Raw genomic sequence first — 23,935 nt, forward strand, 5'->3', positions numbered from 1 at the left:
CTTGCTAATACTGCAAAATAATACTTATAATTTCCAATGGGTTAACTGTCCAGCAAATCACTTCTGCTACCCTCTTCAGAAACCTATACCAAAAGGCCAGGCACTGAAAATGACTAGTACAGAAACTCTTAGTGGTGTGTGTGTCAGCAGCATGGTTGGCCTGAGTATGGGCTGGGGCACCTGCCCTTCCTGTAAAATAATCTTTTACATCCAGAAGCAAATTCCTGAATGTTTTCGAGGATAGTGCTAACATCTGGGACCTCTAGTTCTCACTGATTTCATCACAGTAGCAATGATGGTTTCTAAGTAAGCTTTGGCCTCTGGAGGAGGAAATGATGAAGGCAGAAAGCACATTTGGGGATGCATATTTCTCCTTGAGGTTAAATAATTGTTACTAGTTTGAAAATATTTGTTTACCTGTAATGGAAGTCTCAGGTGCAACAGTTGTGTCAGAGACTACACCACTGGTACCTGGAATCACAAGGAAGAAGAGATAGTTATTTCCTTTATATTTAATATATACTTTTAAGGCCTATTCTAGGATTTCTCATACAATTTCCAAAAAGTGCATTTATTTTTCCACAAATGTAGGAGAGGTGCAAAAATCTAAGCTCTCACAAGAGATGTCTCCTTATTCTGAAGTTTGGGAAATATTTGTAATTTTTCACGCTTTCATGTTTGATTATCGGAAACTTGATCCCCACATACAGAGTTCTTGACTATTGAAGAAAAGATAATATGTTGAATGTTAATGTAAGGATTTGGGAACAGCACTGATATTCCGAAATTTGGAGACTCGAACAAAAGTTCCCTTAGGTTGAAATAAATACAGAATGATTTCTACCTTTAAAATTGTTAGAAGGAATTTTCTAACTGCTTATTTTTACCTGGGACTGTTATTGCTTCACTAATTCCTAAGATAGTTGTGGCCTCTGAAAAAGGGAGGAAATAGTAGTGAGGACAAAGATTTGAAGTATCTGAGAAAAGTATGATAGGATCAACTGGTGAGACAACTTACTGAGAAGCCCTACCCAAACAGTGGTCCTTCCCAGCTTGTTGACTTACCTGAGTTGGAGCTCTCATGAGCAACTGTTGTAGCAGAGGTTACTACAGCAGTGCCTAAACAGGGAAAAGAGAACAAGGTGACATGCTCCTAACTCTGAGGCATATTGTTGAGACATTCTTCTGTGCCTTGGAAGAGCAAAAGATACTTCCTGTACTCATAACTGACATGAGGAGACATCTTCCATGTCCACAAGCTGCTTTTTCAAGACCAAGGGTAATGTAGTGTCTAACATCCCTACTGATTATTTCTTTTTCCCAAGCTTGAGGGTTATAGCAAAGGCATTTCCCATGTTTACCTGTCTTACTTCCTGGTGCTTTGGTGGTGGCTCCTAATTTAAAAAGAAAAAAAAATGGTAAGAAAATGTATTTTGAATTTTAATTTTGTCTTTTTCTTTATAAACAATAGTATAAATGTCATTTCTGGATTTTTTTCCAGTGCTGAGGATCAAATCATTGGCTTTACATGACTGAGCTATACCCCTAGCTGAATTTTAATGATAACCGAATGATCTCTATGCTGAATAGAAGTCAGTAATGTTATATAGATAAAGCTCTTTTTAAAGGGGAAACCATTTCAGAGCCAGGACTATTGTAAATATTTTCTCCAGTGATCTAGAACCCTGATGAGGTTAGTCTCCAAGAAGGTAAAGACTTTTAGTTATCTGTGCCCAAGTAGGTCCAAATTAAAAAAGAAATCCTGGAAATATAACAGCCTTAAAAAACTCTTCTCCATGTTAAAGAAATTTTCTGTCCTGTGTCTGTACATTTTCTGTAATTTAAAATTATTAAAAAGATTTTTAAAATATTAATACCAGCTTTCTCTAACAAATCTATCAACCTGGCATCACACTACAGCAAAATTAATGAAAACCCCATGATTTAACCTGACTTTATTTCTACTCCAGTGATGTCACTTCTTCCAGAGAAAGTTGTGATCTCTTAAAAAAGTAGAGAATGCCAAATAAACTTGGTACTGAGGAAGAGGAATGAGCTAAGGTGATGTTACCAAAAGTGATGAGCACAATTGAAAATTCCTTGTCATAGGTGAAGTCAGAAAATGAAGCCCTTTTTATTGTAAAAGTGATGTCAAAAGTCAATGCACAAGTTTAATTGTCTAAAATTGAGGATTAAATATTTTTGACTTAAAAATGTCTTTCAACAAATCATAACCAAAAGCAAATTGATATTTTTTCCAACTTGAGGTATTTCTGCATAGGATTTGATAGAAGGAATACTAAATGCTTTTCTTTAATGTTTCCCCAATTGGTGCAATGATCCTTACTGTACAATAGATAAGTTTAATAAGTGAGCTGAAAACTTTGAATATCAGAGCAAGTAAATTTTTATATATACACATGCATGTGTACTGGTTCCATGGGGTGTCTCCCCCTCTCTCACACTGAATTCTACAGTTTTCAGCTAAATACTGCTGATTGAGAGTTGTAACACCTGCAGAGAAACTATCATTAGATTTGGAGCAGTCAAGCTTAATGCTTAGATTTTTCAAATTTATTTTGATTCACTTGAAGCAGCTCTAAATATAATACAAACTCTCTCAAGGATTAAATTTAGAGAGTCCTAATGCCAATGATCTCAAATCACGGGCCATTGTATTCTCACCGGTTTTGAAACTAGTTCCAGTCTCTTCTGTAGATGTTGTAGACTCTGAGGGAAGAAGTAAGAGAATGATAAATCTGGGACTGTGGAACACTAGGAGGAGCTAGTGCCATTTTATCATAGCAGCCCTAAAGGAAGTATCATGGCATCTGAGGTTCAATAAAAGGCATTTTCTTCTTGTTAACCTGTGTTAAAATTGCAGGTATAATCTTTTTGTTGTTGTTTTCAGAAAATTTTCCAGTGATACTTAAAACGCAAAAAAAAAAAAAAAAAAAAAAGTAAACCATAAGGCATCACTTCTCCAATTAATCTTGGGAGCATCTGTGTGGCCTTAAAGCACCGGATGCCCCTTCCGCAGAACAGTTTCTCTCAAAAATTAATGGAAAATAGACAACTGCCTAGTGTTCCATTCCCCAGGCCACCTGAGGGTAGATATACTGCTACTGGGTTTCCCTTTTACTATGCAGCAGGGGGAAGGATAGGACTTTAGATCACTGTTTCACATCCAGAGATATATACCCTTAAAATACCAGAGCGAGAAAATAAAGTATGATTTTAATATTTGTAAGGGGATTCTAATAGTTCCTTTATGAAGCATTCTAGTAAGAAAGAATAGAAAACAAACATAGAATAAATGAAAAATATGATAATGTGAAAAACTATGGAAGAAAAGTTAGACGAGAACTGGAAATCAAAAGAATATATACAACATGCTCTCATTTTTTTCAAAAGAAAAAGTCTCTAAGCCAGGATCCTGAGGATAGCCTGGCAGACACTCTCCAGGCCATGGAATTCCCGAGCAGAATAACTGCTCAGATTGTTAGGGCACAATGTGGCCCCAGAGAGAATGCTGGTCCCTCCGGCATACTATTCATTCACTACAACAACCCAAATATAGATATGAGGAGAGCCCTAGACCTCAACCTGGAAAGCTTACCAGACAGACCTGCTCGAGTGGTCCTGTGGTCTCCTGCGAAAGTTGTGGCCTCTGAGAGAGAAAACAATGGAAGTTATAAAGACTGCACAGAATGTAAGGGGGGTCTAATGGAATACATTGACCAAAAGGTTATGTTCAGGATTCCTGACCTGTGTTGGCACTTCCAGGTTCCAGAGTTTTGCCAGAGATTCCTTTTGTAGTGACTAAAATAAGAATAGAATTTGTGGTTATTTGGTCTATTCATGATCCTTCATAAAATGGGTAGAAATTCTTGAAACAAAACTTTGTTTCTTCAAATATAGCAATACATTTTTATATTTGAGCTTTATAGATTTAAGATGTAATTATACTTTTATACACTATTCCCTTCCAAGTTTAGAGAGAAAGTCCTCCGCTACCAGTTCCTTTTATACAGTTTAGTTATAGGGAGGTGAATTTAGACCCAAATCACATTCATACATGTCAGGAAATGAGCCCTATAATCTCCTTATGAACGGTCCTGAACAAAAGACATGAGAAGGAAATGTTAAACATTTCTGAGCTGTATTTATTGATATCAAATGTTGGGCTGATATTTTTAATATGGCAAATGGAAATTTAAGGATATCTATGTTTCAGGCAAGACTATTGGAACATCTTTAGAAAGTATAGTTTGTGCCTCAACAGAGCTCACCTGTGATTAGTTCCTCTCTTGGTGTTTCACCTTCTCCTACAGAAGTTGTAGCTTCTAAGAAGGGGTAAAACAAGAGATAGATAATTGGGAAGCCATGGTAGTTCTCCCACAGAGGGGAACATGGAAGGAAAAATCTCATTGAAGAGGGACTTGTGGAAGATTCTCTGGCACCTTAATGACTTACCTGTGTTGGAACTGCTAGGGGCTACAGTTGTAACAGGGGTTATCCCAGTGGTGGCTGTAAAACAAAGGGTCTGAAATCATCACAGTGGTTCACTGTGTTTGTCTCCTTAAGACCAGTTTCTAGAAAGAAGCTTGGTGTAGCATTTTCAAAGAGCTCTTTCCTTGCTTCCCAGTCAGATGAGAACTCTGCATCTCCTATGACCCATATCATTAAAGCAATCAAAATAGATAAATCTTCCTCCAAGGAATAGAGTATGCTTTAGCTCCCCTAATACCTTTGTGATATATATATTATGGAAGACACCCTTCATTCCAACTACACAACCAGCCAAGCTTGAGAAAGATACAGGTTTGAGGCTAGATGCTGGTAATAAGACCTTTTCCAGAATATGTTCTGTATAAGAAAATACCTAATGTAACTGAGAACCATTCTGCAGAAAAGTTTATCTCCAAACAAGTGAGCCTATAGAGAGTCATAATTTATACTAATCCCCCTATGGTAGTCTGTTCAGCTTCACCTGCTCTGGATCCATTTTCAGAAGTACTGCTGCTTTCTGTTGAAGTTATTGCCTCTAAGGGAGGAAATGATAAAATGATAAAGTTTGGGAATTTGGGATCCTGAGATAATAATTATACTAATATATCATCTGAGCAGGTCTACTAACTATGTTATAAAGTTAAATAAATATGATAGCCTCTCATTAACCAACTTGTGTGGAAACTTACAAATATAAGGATTGGCCTAGAGAACTCCCCTATATTACCCAACACACACACAAAAATAAATGGATAACCATAGCACTAAATTCTTGATGAGTAGCTACATGAGCTGATACCATGGGACAGAGAAGGTCTGCCTCTGAGAAGGGACACACAAATAACTACGATTTTATTTCCTAGTCCACACATCAATCACTGTTACTCTTCCAGGCTCTCTTTGTACAGCCCACTAAACATGGAAGAGTATCTCATCTCCCCCCCTTACCTGTTTCACTTCCAGTCCCAGGTTTCCCTGATGTGACTGAGGTGCCTTAAAATAAGAAAAAAGGTAGATGATGGATTCATCTTTCTTATTTTTACTTTCCTACTACTTGAAGTATTCTGGTATTTCAAAGAGAACTTCTGAACTCTAAAACTTTCAAATGATGATTTTATTTATTCTATCCTGGTCTAGCTTGGAACTCTGTGTACTACTGATGACTCCAGGTAAAATCACAGTGGCATCCATTAAATAGATGGAAAATCTTTAAAACTATACATTTTTAACCATATCTTCTCTGCACTATTGATGTATCATTAAGCTAAATATTCAAATATCTCTTTCCTAATGTAGTTCACATTTTGCCAACTGGAGACAGCAGAGAACAATCATGCATTAGATGTTAGTAAATTCTGTGGGGGGAAAAGGCAAGTTGCATAAAGATGAAGGTCCTGATAGCTAAGGGATGACTAGCAGGTTGCTCTCCTCCCTGCTTTCCAGCAGATAGCTCTGGTTCCTGGAAATCCAGATAGAAAAGGACACTGCTGCTAACCCCAAGTGAAACTATGACAGTACCCATTGAAGTGAACAGTGTCACACTCAAACTAAAATTTTTAAGCATTTCCTTAGTGTCTTCTTTCATGGGGAAGAACAAAGATCTGTGTTTCATGTGATTTGTATTTGCAGAGGAAGGAACACAGAAAATAAACAAGCATAATATGATAGATGGTAGCACATGATAAGTACACTATTCTGAGGAATCATAATGAGCAGAGTGGAGATAATGGGAAGTAGTGAGCAGCTTCTATAGGTTGGTGAGCCTCATCCAGGCATCCAAAAAACTAGCTCAAATAGAACACAGAGGAAATACTGACTTAGATAACCATGTTTCTCAAGTTCCTTAGAAGAACTACCTGAGGTTGTCAGATGAAGATATCATGCTTCCTGACCAGATGTAACCATCTTTTTTTAACCCACCTCCATATTTATTTAAGGACACAAAATAGGGAAATGATAAGCTTTGTTAGTATGACACCTAAGAGTTCTTACCTCTTGGTTCTTCAGATTGGCTGGTCTCACCTCCTCCTGTGGAACTTGTGGCCTCTGGAAAAAAAAAGCATTATAAAGTCTGGAATATGGGGAAGTACATGGTTATATTACCTTAGGAACACATTACCTGATAAAGCACTTGGGGAACCTCTCACAATTGCTTTTGACTCACCTGTGTTGTGATTCCCAGGTTCCAGAGTCTTTCCAGAAACTACACTAGTAGTAGCTGTTACAGAAAAGTAGACATGGGTCATTTCCTTCTCATCATAAGGTAGCAAGCAAATATATGAATAAAAATCTATGTAATTGTTTACTATTTCAATAAACTTGGCTTTAAATGACAGAAGATGATCTGTATATTCTTCATATAATATTGTTCCCACCAAAAATCTACCAAAGGAATTTTTAATTATTGTATCCACTTCTGTAGAATTCAGTAACAGAGAGAGACTCTCTCTAGATCATCTGTGTAACTGTCAAATAGTTGCATGATTTCATTCAGGGGGAGCGGGGAGGAGAATCTGCTAAAACATCAGAAATAATGAAACTTTTAGTTCATAAACTTTAGTCAATGAACAGTGGTGATTTTTTTTTATAATACGGTTGAATAGGGGAGAAGTGAGTGATCTGGATACATTTCACCAGCTTTTGAGTATTATTAGAAATGAATGCACTGGCCTACCAGTACTCACCTATGGCTGTTCCCCCGCTTGTTGCTCCGGTTCTTCCTAGAGAAGTTGTGGCTTCTAAAAGGCAGAAAACAGGGTAAACATTTGGAAAATATTCCAAGCCCATGAAAAAACATATTATTCCTATAAAGAATAACACCAGAGGAGAAATCTCATTATGGGAGGATCACTGAAGAGCTCCCTGACAACCTGAGACTCACCTGTCCTGGAACTGCCAGGGGCAACAGTTGTGCCAGGCACCACCCCAGTTGTGGCTGAAACACAAAGAGGACCATGGTTACCATGGCACTCAGTGTTTTGTTCCTAAAGCTCTGCCTCTAGAAAGAGGTTAAGCTTGTCTTCATCATGGCTAGTTGGTTTATTCCTGGGTTCTTGCCTGATATATTTTCTCATTAATCATTATAGTAAGAAAAACAATGAGAGTGACAATTTTCTCAACCTTCCAGGCATTCTGAGTCAGGGAGACAAGGAGGGCTTCTCCCACACACCCGTTTTACTCCTAGTGACTTGACACTCTGATGCCACAGTGGTACTTGCTGTGGTGGGGACACAATGGAGGGTTTCAATGTGCCGAGAACTCCGGACATTGTGAACATATCTGGCTCTTCATTTATGAAAATCAAACATTTGTACAGTGTAGTTGTGTTTCTTGGGTTCTTGTAGCTCCTCTATATTTCTCAGGAATAGGAAATTTCATCACCCTTTCCCTCTCAAAAGGTTGTGATATTTGTGATTCCACAACATAAATCACTCAGAACAATTAGTGTGACCATCATATCTGATCATAAGAATTATAACTGTTATTCTGGACTCATATTGCAAGCTTTTCAGGAAATTTTTCAAAATTGAAAAGGGAATTAGTTGACCAAAATCTTCAGTAATTAGTAAATATATCTCCAGAAACTTCTCTTTGCATGCTCTCCTAGGATTGCTGTGATTCACGATAACCACGAAGACATGAGTTTATGCCCCTCACCTGTTTTGAATCCAGCTCTGGTGGTGCCAATACTTTCTGTGGAGGTTGTGGCCTCTGGAGGAGGAAGTGGGACAACACTAAGTTCTGGGGATTTGGGATAATATGACAAGTTATTTTGTACTATTTTTATTAGAGTAGCCCTACAAAAATACATAATTTCCTGTGAATGTCTGTAGAGATGATTTTCTTGTTATTTCAACTCTGTTAGACATTTCTAATTGAACAGATGTCTCAGAGCCTACTCCAGTGATATTTAAAAACAAGACAAAATAAATACAGCAATCTGTCCCAATCCATCATGGAAGCATAATGGTCTCACATGCAAGATCCTCCATGAAGATTTAATGCTCCAAATGACAAATCAAGAATGTCACATTCTCATGTCATCTCAGCTGAAAATTCATAGCTGCCTTTAAAATGAACATCTCTAGACTCTAAAATGTTCTGTATTTTTTTACTTCTTGTTTCATGTTTCTCTGGAGTATCCAGAGTGACTATAGAAGGAGGAAAATCAGAGATGAATATTTTTTCTAAATATCACTTGTGATACTTTGAATATTTAACATGAAATATACATCTTGGGTTCTTGTAACATGCACACATAACACACGACATGCCCAAAACATTCATTTAAGAGTAAAATCCAGATTGGACTTCACTTATGTAACATTACCTGTGTTGGAAGCTTCCGAAGTACTTTTGACTTCAGGAAACACAATGGTGGTATCTGTGAAAAGAAATTTCATGAACTAGGCATAGTGAGAAATTCAACTCTGGCTACCAGGATTGGGACTCAGGAATACTGGGCTGAAGCACCTGAATGCAGGCAGATCCAGAGGGATTAACACTTGAGTTTGGCCTAGCATGGGGTGTCCTTGAGAAAACGTCATCAGTTCCAAATGATGGAACCCACAGTCTCAGAACAATGCTTACCTCCTGGCAGTTCTGTTCTAGTGGTCCCTATGCCAGTTGTGGCTCCTAAGAAATAAAGGAAGGAAAGAAGTTAAGAACTAACATAACTGAGCTACTATATCATCTAAATGACCGCCTCCTGGATTGCTCAGTATGTGGTGATTTACTTGTGATGTAATGTCCAGGTTCCCGAGTTTTACCTGAAACACTACCAGAAGTTACTAAAATAATGAAGAAATGGTACTCATGCCAAGCTTGAGCATTGCTATTTAAAATTCTATATTTCCTACCTGTATTAAGGAGTTCCTTTGAGCTTTTATAAAATTTTATGTGATAGCAGAATGCAATACAATTCATATTACACATATAGAACAATTTTTCATATCTCTGATGATATACAAAGTAGAATCACACCATTCATGTCTTTGTACATGTACTTAGGATAATGATGTCCATCTCATTCCACTGTCTTTTCTACCCCCATGCTCCCTCCATGACCCTCCCTTCGCTTTGCCCTATCAAGAGTTCATCTATCTTCCCCTCCTAATCACATTATGAATCAACATCCTTATATAAGAGAAAACATTTGGCATTTGGTTTTTGGGGATTGGCTAACTTTACTTAGCATCATATTCTGCAACTCCATCCATTTACCTGCAAATGCCATAATTTTATTCTCTTAATGCTGAATAACATTCCATTGTGTATATATGCCACATTTTCTTTATCCATTCATCTATTGAAGAGCATCTAGGTTGGTTCCACACTTTAGATATTGTGAATTGTGCTACTAAAAACATTGATGTAACTGTGTCCCTGTAGTAATGCTGTTTTTAAGACCTTTGGGTATAGACCAAGGAGTGGAATACCTGGGTCCAATGGTGGTTCCATTTCCAATTTTACAAGGAAACTCCATACTGCTTTCTATATTGGCTGCACCAGTTTTCAGAATTAATGCATATGTTTCCTATTTAGCATTTCTTTCCCATAGCAAATTTTCTGATGAAGTTCTAGACTCTTGATCTCTTTCTTTAAGCTTTAGTTTCAGGAAATAAGTTTCTCAGTGTTGTTAAATAATATTTTGTAGGAGGCCTTGGCTTCTAACTGAGCACTTTTATTGGGCCCAACAGAGTAAACCAACGAAGAGTTTAATCACAGTAACCAGTAATGAAATTCTGGTTGGTTGCAGAAGCTTGGTAGTCATAAACAGTTGACTGGTTAAAACAGTAACAAATAAAGTTATTTACTATTTCTTTCATTTTTCCATAAATCTTTCTGATTATGTTGTTAGAGTTCTTAGAGTCTGCTCTGGATCAGGGAGCTGATTGATTCACTAATCATGTCTTTTGTTTTGCTCAAATAAATTTTACTAAGTATATTTGGTCAAGGAACTTTTCCTTTCCACAGTACCCCTGTATCTATCTGCCTGCTAGAGACATCATTGCCTGGTACCTTTATGGATTCTCTGGGGTAGAACAAAATTTCAGGGTCCTAATTCTTGTTAACTATTATACAGTAGCTGTTTGTCATTTACAAAAGTACTTAAGATGGAGGAATAAGATGGTGTGGCTACATTCTAGAAAATAATATTTACTGGGGAAAAGTGCAGTTAATGACTTTACAGCCTCAGTTGGGACTATTCCATTTCCTTGGAGGGATGTGGTAGCCTCTGAGACAGGAAAAGAAAGACATGGTTGGAAAAATGTCAAGTATTCTGGATTAGTATAGGTATGATCTGGTCTAGAAATAAAACCTAAGGAAGTATCTCCTTCAGAGAAGTCCCCAAAGAAAAAAATCCACCCAGCTTTTCCTCACCTGTGATCAAACTTCCAGGGGCAAGAGTTGTGCCAGTAATACCTGAAACAAGAGCCCAGTGGTCACTTCAGTGAATCATTCTGCCAGGAGAAGAACCCCATGTACATTCCATGTATGTTTTCCTTTGTTACAACAGATAGCCTTTTGGAGGCACTTTGCAGATACATAATCCTCTGAGTTTTTCCCTCCCCCAAACATATAGAGTGACTTTGTCAGGAGATACAGAATAGGACATCTAGAAAAAAGATTAAAGATGATTCTCTCTCACATTTACCTGGTGTATTATCAGGCTTATTCTTAGTTCCTTAGCTCTCTGCTTCAAAAGGGATTTTGCATGTGCTGACTACCAGAGAAAGTGGGAAGCCATTGAGTATTACTCCTGGTTAGTGGAATCTAGGAATCTGATCAAGATCTTTACCATTGGTTGGGATTTGTCTGTTAGAAATCTAGGAAAAGTCACATCAAGGAGAAGCAAGATATGGGTAAATACAGAAAAATGTTGCATAAATATAGAATAAAAAATAGCTGTAAAGTTAGCTTGAGTTACAAGCTAAATTCGAGAAAATAAATTTCAAATGACTAGTTGGTAAAATAAATTCTTAGAAACTTTATAACACTATCAACAAATAATTCTGTGATGCCAAATATTGGTATGAATATGTGAAAGAACATAATGAGAAATAAGTTGGGGAAGTAGATTAGTACTCAAATGATGGTCTAAGGGATTTAGAATTTATTTGAAGGACAGTGGGTAGCTACTAAAATATACTGATGTCGGGAATGACATTAGCAGAGATAATAATATAGAAACACTGAACACTACTGCACCTGACAATAGAGAAAACTTGCCTCAATACTCCAGACTAAAGGTTAGTGTGGGTATGGATGCAGTAACTCCTTCAACTATGGAAACAGCAAATAGAAAGAATTCAGATCTTGAAATCAAGAAGACTTCACTGGTTTAAAGCAGGTTGAAATCTCTGAACCTCAATTTCTTCACCACAAATTAGGAAAGATAATGCCCACATGATTCACACAAGATATTGAAACAAGACACCCAAATGAAATTCAGATATAATGTGTGCTTCTGATCTACAACGTTCACTTGATTGATACATAATAGATGACGCATGGTCTTTCAACAAAGGCAGAATCCAATAGATCAAGTGGACAAGTATGACAGCTGAATACCTCATCAGATAAGGTTCATAATTGTAAAAAAAAAAAAAACTGCTTTCAAGGAGCTTATATTCTAATGTAAATGCTAAAAGAACTAGGAAGGCATAATAATTAAGAAAAAGTGAGATGTTCTGAAGAATGAACTTCTATTGCTTATCTTTTAAAACTATTACGTTTAATAAGAGACATTAGAATGCAGTAAACGTAAATAATTTTCATGATACTAAAGTGTCAAGGTCTCTAGTAGTGCTGCTCTTAAGTTAGGGGGACATTCTTGTTATTTTTGTTTGAACTTGTATACTTATGTACAATAAGTATAGAATTTAATAATTATGTAAGGGAACCAATACACATTATGTTTTAAGACAGAGGAACAGAAAAAACAAAAGCCCTATGCTACCAAAACCTAAGTTGGTATTCTTGTTTAGTTAATATGATAAATTCAGATTTCTGTTACCATGTTTTCTATTCTAGTTAATGTAACCATTTTCCCCCAAATATACATTTATAATCTCATATTATCTCACCTTCTGTAGTCTGATTCGATGGCTCTAAAATTTAAAAACAAAAATATATTTATAAATGTCCATTTTTATCTATTTAAATTCAAAATGATCAATTTATGTATGAGGGAAATACAGAAAAATTTATTATAATCTGTTAAGAATGTCATATTCCCTTACATACTTTCAACATTTCAGTTGGAAGAAACTTATTTTTATGTGACTTTCATTTCAGTTTACCTTGAATGTATATACCGGGAATATCAGGAACACCTAATTGAAAGATTAGATTCACGTTTCCATTAGAAAATATACTTAAATTTTATTTTTAAAATTCACTTCAGTGCTTTAAATGTTATGTAAATTTTATATTAAAAAACATATACATTACTTCTCTAGTAGACTATCTTTTAGAAATTTAAGTAGGAATGAGACATCTTTGGGGGAGATAAACTACAAAGTGTTTTAAAGAATCCTCTATGATTGGAAATTATCAAACTGAAAACAAATAATTGCTTTTTTGCCCAGGTAAAATGCTTGCACACATTTAAATTTTGTTTCAATTCAGCTAAAAGTGATGAAATACATACTGTTCCCCAATAGACACTCACTTGTAGCTATGGCATTGTATTAAGATGACCAATATACAATAAATATCATGCCAATTCATTTACATTGATATAAATATGGCTTGAATAAGGAATCGTTATTAATCTAGTTTGAAGTAAATGATCAAATTAACTATTTTCTAGAGATCAGTGAGCAATAAGATCAAATTACCTAAGTGGACTTAATAAGAGTAGTTATAATAAATACAGAATAACTCTTGGCTAGGAAAATGTGTGAGCAATCTATTCCTTAAACTAATAATGAAAAATTTAGTCCCTAAAGCCTACCTTCTATTTGATACAAATTGAGAAATGACTATGATACTGAGTATAGTATTATTCTACAAGTTTAGATAATTACTGAAGACTTGCAAAAATAATTTAGTCCACTTATTTAGTGTTAGGAGAAACAAACTGCCCTCTAAGTGTCTGCAATTTTTATGTGAGGTTGAAGTAATGTAAAAAGCTATTTTTGATTTATAAAACAATAGTATTACAGTTTTTTCAAATAAAATGATCCAAATCTTGTTTGAGAATAACAAATGTCAGTTTGTCAGCATATTTTAAAACTTAAATTTCTTTTTATTGCCGGCTTCTGAAGTTCTAGTAGTTAGAAATGGGAAACATTTATGCCTTGCTATTTTAAAAGCTAGATTTCTTAATGGATTATTAAAGATAATTGTGCATTTTGCTTTAGAGGATGATGGTATCACACTGAAAAGCCCAGTCTTTGGAGTTAGTACAGAAGTGAAACTATTGTTCCACCATTTTACTTGCTGTAGAACCTAAACCAAATTAGGTGATGTCTTTGGTAAGTTCCTCATGAGAAAAATTAGGTAACAATTTATATTCAAAGAATTAAATGAGGTAATGTCATCAAGGCCATAGGTTATTTAACTAATTTGAATTAGCCAATGAGCATGAAAACAAGTAAAAAAAAAATTACATCTGACATCCCCTACTGACTTACCAATAGTGGTACTTCCTAGTGCAATTGTTGAGTGAGGGAAATTTCCTGTGGAACCTGAGATTCAGAGTGGGAAGTGGTTAGCAGCACTCTTATTTTACTACAACACCACCCAGATGTTTAGAAACAGAACAACCCTGAATGGAGGTGCTGTGGTTCTAGTACCTGATGTGAAAGGAGTGCTTCTGCCCCTCACACCTGTAGAAGCTGTAGCCAACACTCCAGTTGTACCTGAAATTAAAACAAATTAAAAAGGATTTTAGTAGCACAGATAATTTTTCATTTAGACCTCTCCTTGATATCTCAAATTGAATTAATTCAAACCTGAACTTGGGACTGTCCTACCATAAACTGCTATTCCTTTAACACTCCCTGTTTCAATAATGATATTATCATCCTAAAAACTGAATGGGTCAGCTTGAAAATTACTGCTAACCAAATCCCCATTTCAAATCATTACCAAATCCTTTTGAAGGTACCCCCAAATTGTGAGGGTCTTTCCATTTCCTTGCACCAGCCACCTTAGTTTATTTGAAACTAGGGTCTCTATGGTGACTCAGCAGTACCCTCCTAACAAATCACTGCTTCCGTTCTCACCTTAAGCCATCCTTCTTCACACTGTATTCTGATTTAAAAAAAAAAAAAAAATGTGTTCCTGGAGTCACTCTTCAATCTCAGACCTTTTGATGGCTTCCCTTAGCTCTTAGGAACAAGTCTAAGATCCTTCACTAGGCCTGCAAGGATCTCATGATCAGGTTCCTTCTTTCTTCCATCATGGCCACATGAGGCACCAACCATCCTGGCTGCCTTCTGCCATCAACTCTCCAACAGCCTGTGGTTTCCACCTAGAACTTCATTTCCATTTCCCTCTCTGCTTAACCTCTTTATCAGACTGAGGCCTACTCATTCTTTGGGACACCAGGTGGAATGTCAATTTTTAACACACTCACCGTATTCTCAGCAATCTACATAATTCTAATCCTACTGCTGATGTACTTTTCTTATTGCTAATCTTAAGAGAAGGAACCTTATCAAACTCATTCACCTCAGTATCCACCCACCTATGATGGTACCTGGCACACAGCTGGCAAATAAAATAATTAAATGAAAAAATATGATAAATGGGATTATTTGATAGAATCCTATTATTATGAATAGTTCTGGTATGGTAGCCTTTTTAAATCACCAAATTTTCTTTGAGAGTTTGAATTTGGGGAACACCTTTCTCTTCTGCACTAGTTAGCATCCATTACCACAAGAGGGAGTATGGTGCAGTAGGTAAGGAAGAGGTCTGGTGCCAGACCTCATAGTTTCACTTCTTCCTAATTTGCACCTGCTAAACTACTCCTTGACTTCCTCATTTGAAATGTTAACAAAAGCACTTATCTCACTGGTTGGTGTGAAAATTAATTACATGTTGTATAACTTAGAATAGTGCCAGGCTGTCCAATAGTATGCAATATTGTTTTCCTAACTTAGTTTTAAAGTTCATTTAAGATTTGTCTCCTGATGGAATCAACACTGTGAACACAATTCCTATTCTTCTGTTATAGTCCTAAACCACATAAAAAGATAAGTCTAGGAACTAGATGATTTTGGTCTAATTTTCTGATTTCCTTACTTACAGAACACTCATTACCATAATTATCAGAAAACCTCATGTTGCACTACAGTCTAGGCCAATAGTGTCCCTTCTTGCTTGCCTGATTTTCCAGGTGTGGTTCCTGTGGTTCTGCTTTCTGCTCCAGTGGTGGATCCATATGGCTCTTTAGTTGTGCCTGGTTAAAGAAGTAATTGATTATGATTTTTACATGGTTAACTTTTATAAAAATAATAAAACTTTCTGGTATTTAATTGTAAATTTAAAAGTTGATGAATCTAGATCAATTTAAGGCAAAATGATCAAGAGATGAAGTCCTTGGTTAAAATTCTTATTATCACAGTTTGGGTCTCAGCCACGCTTCTGTTGGGCCACCACCAGAGCACCAAGCAAGCCATGTATGCTTTGTTCCTGAAGTAGTAGCCCCAGAGCTTGGTGCTCCAACTGTGCTTCTTGGGGCTGGACCTGTGGTAACACTACCCTGCCCCACAACTTCTGGTTATACCTTTTATTTTAAAGGAGCAGGATGAAAACAAACTTCAAGAAGTCTGAGAAATCCATTTAAGATCATAATGTTCTGAAAAGCTCCCATCAATATTCATCAATTTCAGTTCTCAATACCTTTTTTTAATGGTTGTCAATATTTATACAGATTCAAGTACTGGGACTCTGACCAAATACTAAGTTATCCAATCTAATCAAACAAAGCCTTACTTTCTGGTTCTCTTGTAGTTCTTCCTGCCTCATAGGTGGTACCAGCTGATGATGCAGTTGTCCCTGTTCCTTCAGATGATGCACCAGTTAGCTCTGTCACTCCAGGTGAGAGCGTGATCCTTTCTGTAACTCCAGCAGATGGTGAAATTGTCCCTGATGGACCAGATGTCTCTGTCACTCCAACAGACTGTACTGTTTGCCTAGATGCTGTGACTGATGGGCTACTTCTGACCGATCCTGTAAATGAAGGTACTATCAGTAGAATGGGTATAGTAATTCCGTTCATTCCAATGTTCTTAAGTGGGTATTTTTTTATGCAAATAGTTTCTGAATGTTTTCCTAGTGCCATTTTAGCTTCTGTTTAGATTTTTTTTTAATTTTTTTGTTTCTCTTAGATATATTAATATGAACTACATTAATGAATTTCCTAATTTTAAAAAATCTTCACTAATATTATTAGAAATTACTATTAAACATTATTTTCCTCCTGTTTGCTCATTTTTTTCTTGTTTATCTAGTTATTCATTCACTGATGTGTCAATATTATTTTTGTTCTAGCTTTAGAGCTACAGTGAAAAATAGTCAGTGCTATAATCTTTTTGTTAAATGTTTTTGAAACATCTTTTGTTTAACACACATCCTCCAGTGAATTTTTATTAGGAGGGCCTCATGGGTACACAATTCTCCAAATTCCTTCATGTTTTAAATTATGTCTCAATACAAACATAATGTTTGCACATCTTCACGAGGTGTACAATGGTAGCTTATATACAATGTGTAATAATCACATCAGGGTACTCCAAATTTCCATCTCTTCAAACATTAATCACTTTTATGTACTAGGAATTTATATCCTTTTTTCATTCATTTTATATCGTGAATTGTTCTAACCTATAGCGCTCTCAGTATGCTAAAGAACCAGAAGTGATTCCTCACTCTGTTTCAGGGACCCTTATTGAGTTTCTTTCCCACCTCTCTCCCCAATGCCCTTCCCAATCTTTAGTGGCCACTACTTCATTCAATTATTTTATAAGGTTGACCTATTAGTTTCCACAAATTGGAGAATGAATATGTAGTATTTCTTTCCATGCCTAGTTTATTCCACCTTACATAGTGAACCCCAGTTATATCCATGTTGCTGCAAATCACAGGATGTAATTCTTGCTCTGGCTGAATAGAATTCCATTTGTGTATGTGTGGTGGCACCTTTTCTTTATCCATTCATCTACTGATGGACATCTGGGTTTATTTCATATTTAACTATTGTGAATAGTGCTACAATAATCACGGGAGTGCAAATATCTTTTAGGTACAATGATTTCATCTCCTTTAAGTGTATAGCAAATAATGAAATTGATGGATCATAAAGTAATTCTATTTCTAGTTTTTGAGGACTCCCTTACTCTTTTCCATGAAGGTTGAACTAATTTACATTCCCACCAACAGTGTGAAGTAGTCACCCCATTTTTCCATATCCTTGCTAGAATTTGGTGTTTTAAGGGAATACTAACATCCTTGGCCCACATTTTCTTTCCTCCAGTATTGTAAAGATGCCATTCTTCTTTTGACAGATCTGATACTAATCTGATTTTACTTCTTTGTTAATGATGCTCCTTTTGCCTTGAGGTACAGATAGCTTATTTCTTTATCTTTTGAGTTACAGAAGTGATGAAGTGACTATTTAGGATTAACTCATCCAGAAACAGGGAAGTGACCTTCAAATATGTAGAGGTGGTTGTTTTTTATTTCTGAAACTTTTTCCTAATTTGCAAGTTTGAACATTATATTTAATTGATATTTTCTCTAGAAATGCAATAATACATATGTTGGATTTTTTTGTCTATTGTAATTTCCTTCTATAGTCCACTTTCTTTGTTTAAAGTACAGTATCTAACATTTTGGAGGTAGGTGGCCTCTTTTCAATTCTACCTTCTAAGCCTCTTGCTGCACTTCTTGCTTTATTTATTCTTTGTTGGGCAGCTTGAGAGTTGGTCTTTACTTTTGACATAGCTTTTATATTTCCTTCAATTTCTCTCCTCAGTTTTCAATTCCCATTTAACTTATTCCCGTTTTTATCTATTTTCACTCCAAATTCTCTAATTTATATTTTTGATCTCTCTTGTCTGCATTTCCTTTGTTATTTTAAATTCATGTTAATGTTATATTCTAGTATTCTTGTGTTTCATGACTAGATATTTAGAATTTTTCTAAGTTTTCAACAATAGCAAAGATATAGCTATTGATCAACAGCATAAATATCAGAATTTTTTTCTTCTTTTTCACACTGGTTTTTCCTGGTCCTGCAATAGCTAAAGTTCTATGCAGTGAGTGGCAGTGGGCCCTTAGTAGGCTCCCCATATTTCTCAGATCAGGGGCTTCCTCTTATAAAAGAAACTTCACCTCACTCTAAGAGCATAACTGGTACCTTTTCTTTGTCGTATTCATTATTATCCTATTTTATTACAACCCTTGTCTTTACAGCCTTCATTTTTTTCCTTTGACACCAAAAATTCTTCTTTCTTGCAAAACACCTCCCTCTCTATAAGTGGTTGGTGCCTTCCAAAGACCTTTAGTTCTCATTCCATGCACCCTCCAGCACTTTTTCAGCTACACATTCATGAGTGCTCTGACCTGCCAAGTTTTGGGTCTTTTCTTGGTATTTTCCACTCAAGATGGGACCTTTCCTTCTGGAACCGAATCCTAGCTGTATGTTCTATAGCCTTATGACCTCTCTACAATTCCCTCTCTTCTAAAAGATCCTTGCCTGAATCTTAACTCCACTCTGGGCTACAGTTCTACCTTTCCTAGCCTTTGGAATCCTAGTTTTCTGTCCACTCTAAACCCTCCAGGTGGGGACTCTAATGTTGATCTTTAGGGTTTTGTAGGAAGACAGTATCTGTACATTCTAAATTATGCAGCCACCATTTTCCTGCCTTTTTTAAAAACATTTTTTTTTCTAGTGCTTCTTTGTGCTTAAATGAAGTTCTATGAGTATCTGTACAAATTAAGGATCAAATTGATACCATGAGTAACTAAATTACATTGTATTTGAGGGAATTTTGGTGTATTTGAATATTTAATGAGCTTATCAAATAATTACAACAGAGATATAATATTTAAGAGCTTGGATCAAGAAAACTTCTCCACAAATACAGCTGTGAACCCTTTACCCTACTGCATCATTCCCACAGGTGAATATAGTATGTGCTTCAAGTTGTACTTCGAAGTCCTGTTACTTAAGAGCTAGTATTAGTTGCACTGAAAACATGAATGAAAGGGGCTATATCAGCTTGCCTCTCCAAGAGTGAGATTCTGTTTTTTCTATCCCTTAGCAGGCTGTGATAGCACTTCCTGGTTTATGCTTACCCAATAATAAGCCCATTTTTTATTCTCTTCTTTGTGGAGAGAGTTTCTGGGTTTGGAGATTTTTTTTAAAAAATTCTAATCCCTAACAACTAAAATATTGACAGTCTTTTATTCCACAGAAATTGACTATATCCCTAAAAATTTACCCGGCTTTCCTGGATTGTGAGTTTTACTCAAAGTTAAGGCATTTTTGGCTCATTGCACAAAGCATAATAGGTACTTTTCAAAATACAATTATTCTATTGTTTAAACCCCACCTAATCAGCTCCCTTATTAGAACTGATCTCAGTTGCTGTTTCAACACTTGTCATCGAATGATTCCTCGAGTTTGAGTATCTTCTGCTTTGCCTGGTTTCTGTCTTTGGTATATTATAAATATCAATTCCTCCTACTCAGAAATAAAGTTCTGTGAGATTTAGTGTCTTTGTCTATTCCTTTCTGGAGCACCTAGTACCTACACAACAAATATTTCTTGATGTACGTCTGATATTCTACAGTTTGACATTGTGCAAATTACAATGACTAAACTCCCCAGAAATTTGTCTTGGACAAAATATTAAGAAACCACATTTCCTCTGTCTGAATTTACGCTGATATTGCTTTTTGCCTACCTGATGTTCCAGAAGTGTTGTCACCAGCAGTAGTGGAGATTATATTTTTTCCTCCTGTTGTTACTATTAGAAAAAAAAAATGGTACTTAGAAAAGTCCACATGGGCTTCCCAGAATTAGCAAATAAAAATATAGACCACTCAGTTAAAAGCAAACCTCAGATAAACAAACCACCATGTTCCAAATATTGCATGGAACATATTTATGATGAAAAATTATTTCTTATTAGGTGAAATTCAAATTTAACTGATATCCAGTTTTGTTTTAACACTGGGAATCAAAACTAGGGCATCCAGCTTGCTAAGCACATAATTTACTACTGAACCACATGCTCACCCTATATTTTTTTCTGCCAACCCTAATCTATATAGATGTTTTTGATAAATTGCTCTTGGAAGAAACTTCTGACGTTTTCATTTTAAGGGGGACTCCAGGATTTAACTCTCTATGGTCATCTATTCTAAATTATAGACATGTTTAAATTTGCTTCAATATATGAGAAGTTGGGGTCCCAATTAAACTCACAATATACCGTGACTAAACTGACAAGAGGGCCTAGGTGTGCCCTGCTGCGTTCCAAGATGAGCTAGAGCTAGATGCTCTGCAGTGAGGCCACTGCAGGTTCCAGTGGCATTTCCAAAAGACTCATGTATGACACCTGATAATAACACTGTTGGAACAACACACACATTATTGAGATAACTCAGCACTGTAGCGTATGTGAAGGGGAGATGTGGAGGAATCAGAAAATCTTAATAACATTAGTCACTTATATACCATTCTACATCTTTTATTGGATCTCATCTGAGAATAAATATCAAGTGAAATCAGCAGGTTTCTGTTGAAAGTATCTTTTTCTGCAAAAGCTATGGCCTCTGAGTGGCATCCACTACTCCCCTGAGTGCAGGTAGCCTCTCTTCATTACTTGAGGCTCTCTGGTTGTTTTAATAACTAATGCTCCAGTGCTCTCTTTCAAAGTGAAAAATGAATGTATCATGCTCTTTGATTAAGGGGAATAAATTATACTATTTTCTGCTTTCAAAATATCTTAACATATTTGTTTAGAATTTGTCATTTCAGGTTCAGTCTTTATAAATGCTGATCTTAAGAATCCTATATGATTCTTAGAATCTCTGAGTATTTATTTACTTTTGTTCATTAATAGGATTATTTATCATCTACTTGTGTAATATTCACATATTTGAAGCTAGGCTAACCCAGCTAAGAGTAAAGCAACATTCACACCAAACTGCATGTGCAAGACCAATGGTGAGGCTTAAAAAATTATGTATGCTTAGGAGCTTCTTCCAGGGGACAGATTTGATGGATCTGTGAAGGACTCTTCAACAGTTATATTTAAAAATTCTCTCACTTCTCCTTTGCAGCTAGGATTGAAAACCAAAACCCCATGTTACACTCACACCCTCAGAAGTTAAAGGACCGAAGTTCTGGAACCAGTCTAGTTGTCCAGTAACAGATTAATAAAGAAAATGTAATCTGAATGAAGTTTTATTCAGCTATAAAGAAGAATGAAATGTCATTTTCAGGGAAATGAATGGATCTTGAGAGCATTATGTCAAGTGAAATAAGACTCAGAAATTCAAGGGTTTTGTTTCCTCTCATATGTAAAAGCTAGAAAGGAAAAAGGAGGGGGAAAGGTTGTGAAGTCAGAAAGGAGACCAGTCGAGTAGACGGGAGGCGGGAGGAGGGGATGGGAAGAAACTGAGGAGTGAAATTAACCAAATTATATTGTGTGCATGTACAAGTATGTCATAATTTATCCCACTATCATGTGTAATTACAATGAAATAACAATTGGAAAAAAAGAGGTTTAAAGGGATTGCTGAAATCATTATAGCCATAAACATACTCAGAGGGCTAGTATGAATTATACATGATTATAGATACACCTTCTAATCAAGCTTTCCCATTGCTATCTGTAAATAGTCAGGAATGGATTCTCCTATTCTAATCTTAAACTAGTCCAACATTTCTTTACCACATTCCAAATAAATGGAAAGAGGATAGACAAAATATTCCATTTGCCCTCTCACACTCATGGATTTCTCCCTTTACCTTACCTAATTTGCTGCTAGCAGTTGTTGTGACTGGTCCAACTGAGGTCCCATGGCCAGAAGTAATGGAGCCTGTAGATACTCTTGTTGTCCCTAATAACAAGAATAGGTTTGGAGGGTATATTGAATATGCCTATTACTCTTGAGATTTCCAAACAAAGAAAGTGAAGGACACTCTCCTTCCAACTTTTCTTAGGCCAACAATATAATTTCTTTTTCTTTTTGGTATCAGGATTGAAACCCAAGGGCACTCAACCACTGAGTCACATCCCTAGACCTTTTTATTTTTTATTTGGAGACAGGGTCTCACTAGGTTGCTTATAGCCTCCCTAAATAGCTAAGGCTGGCTTTGAACCTGCAATCTTCCTACCTCAGCCTCCTGAGCTGCTGGGATTACAGGTATATACCACCAGGTCTGGTTTCTAATTGCATTTGAGTCTAATATTTTAAACCAGCATGTTCTGTGATTGTAGGGCAGGCAAATATGGGAGCTGCTGAGGCATCATGTCCAGTCTGGTTTAGCTTATCAGAAGCTGGAGCTCCAGTGCCTGTTTCTCCAGGGGTACTGTCAGGGGTTGCTTCAGATGATACCCTAGCTATACCTGATATTTATCAGGGATAAAAAGCTATCAGACTAAAAAAATATAAAGCCAGAATGTTCTTTTGAAAATGTCCCAACTTCCATTTGTCATTTTCCTTAAAAAAAAAAAAAAGTGGATGTACCTATGCTTTAAACTTCACTGACATGTTAAATCCTTGGTCATGGTAAGTTAGTTAAATCAGGAAACTATGTATACTGATGCCATTTTTTTAATAAGATGCAATAATCATGTACCATACACTTATGATCCAATTCGCATATTTCCCCTACTTTATCTTGTCTTGATGATTGTTTAATTTTTTTTCAAAACGAAATTGAGGGTGAAAATGTATATTGCCTTGTTCTTGTCCTGAATTCTACAGAGCAGGAAAGAAAATAATGGGTATATTCAAATGTTTGTTTGGCATATTACTGATCCTATGAATATTTAGCATCACATAACAAGGTTTAGGTTCCCCCAGAAAACCCTGTCTCTGATTAGCAAACAGCTCTCATAACTACTGCCTGGATTTCATCTGCTTAAGTTCCATCAGTACCTGTCCTCCCAGATGTGTTTTCACCAGCAGAGACAGTGGTGGCTGTGTCAGTTCCTCCTCTTGTTGCTAAGAAGAAGAATGGTACTTCAGACATATGGATAGTTATGAAGAAAACATTCCTTCAGGACATTTTGTGGTTTAATTCATGTCATTAGGTCCTACGACATTGTATTACCATTCCTTAATCTCACTCAGTATTATGCCCTGAAGCTGCTGAAGTTGGTATTGGACCCTAGCACAACCAGTAAGGAGGCTCTGTCTTACTTGCGGGGCTTCCAGC

General features: G+C 36.3%; 1 protein-coding gene across 2 annotated transcripts in view; it reads right to left on the minus strand.

Moving 5' to 3' along the window:
• The window catches only part of LOC101958024 (uncharacterized), a 127,362-nt gene that overhangs the window by 14,228 nt on the left and 89,199 nt on the right, over positions 1 to 23,935 (minus strand). For both annotated transcript variants that reach the window (XM_078014884.1, XM_078014883.1), the window contains 28 exons: positions 23,656 to 23,721; positions 22,525 to 22,611; positions 20,445 to 20,507; positions 16,468 to 16,704; positions 15,857 to 15,931; positions 14,319 to 14,384; positions 14,157 to 14,210; positions 12,819 to 12,851; positions 12,603 to 12,626; positions 10,897 to 10,938; positions 9,103 to 9,147; positions 8,843 to 8,896; positions 8,170 to 8,223; positions 7,394 to 7,447; positions 7,197 to 7,250; positions 6,677 to 6,730; positions 6,505 to 6,558; positions 5,461 to 5,505; positions 4,994 to 5,047; positions 4,477 to 4,530; positions 4,293 to 4,346; positions 3,769 to 3,822; positions 3,620 to 3,670; positions 2,686 to 2,730; positions 1,362 to 1,394; positions 1,066 to 1,119; positions 888 to 932; positions 418 to 471 (listed from right to left, as the gene is read on the minus strand). In XM_078014884.1, coding sequence (XP_077871010.1) covers positions 418 to 471; positions 888 to 932; positions 1,066 to 1,119; positions 1,362 to 1,394; positions 2,686 to 2,730; positions 3,620 to 3,670; positions 3,769 to 3,822; positions 4,293 to 4,346; positions 4,477 to 4,530; positions 4,994 to 5,047; positions 5,461 to 5,505; positions 6,505 to 6,558; positions 6,677 to 6,730; positions 7,197 to 7,250; positions 7,394 to 7,447; positions 8,170 to 8,223; positions 8,843 to 8,896; positions 9,103 to 9,147; positions 10,897 to 10,938; positions 12,603 to 12,626; positions 12,819 to 12,851; positions 14,157 to 14,210; positions 14,319 to 14,384; positions 15,857 to 15,931; positions 16,468 to 16,704; positions 20,445 to 20,507; positions 22,525 to 22,611; positions 23,656 to 23,721 — 1,659 coding nt within the window. The remainder of the gene's footprint in view (positions 1 to 417; positions 472 to 887; positions 933 to 1,065; positions 1,120 to 1,361; positions 1,395 to 2,685; positions 2,731 to 3,619; positions 3,671 to 3,768; positions 3,823 to 4,292; positions 4,347 to 4,476; positions 4,531 to 4,993; positions 5,048 to 5,460; positions 5,506 to 6,504; positions 6,559 to 6,676; positions 6,731 to 7,196; positions 7,251 to 7,393; positions 7,448 to 8,169; positions 8,224 to 8,842; positions 8,897 to 9,102; positions 9,148 to 10,896; positions 10,939 to 12,602; positions 12,627 to 12,818; positions 12,852 to 14,156; positions 14,211 to 14,318; positions 14,385 to 15,856; positions 15,932 to 16,467; positions 16,705 to 20,444; positions 20,508 to 22,524; positions 22,612 to 23,655; positions 23,722 to 23,935) is intronic.

The sequence above is a fragment of the Ictidomys tridecemlineatus genome, chromosome 6 (assembly GCF_052094955.1).
Source record: "Ictidomys tridecemlineatus isolate mIctTri1 chromosome 6, mIctTri1.hap1, whole genome shotgun sequence".
NCBI lineage: Eukaryota > Metazoa > Chordata > Mammalia > Rodentia > Sciuridae > Ictidomys > Ictidomys tridecemlineatus.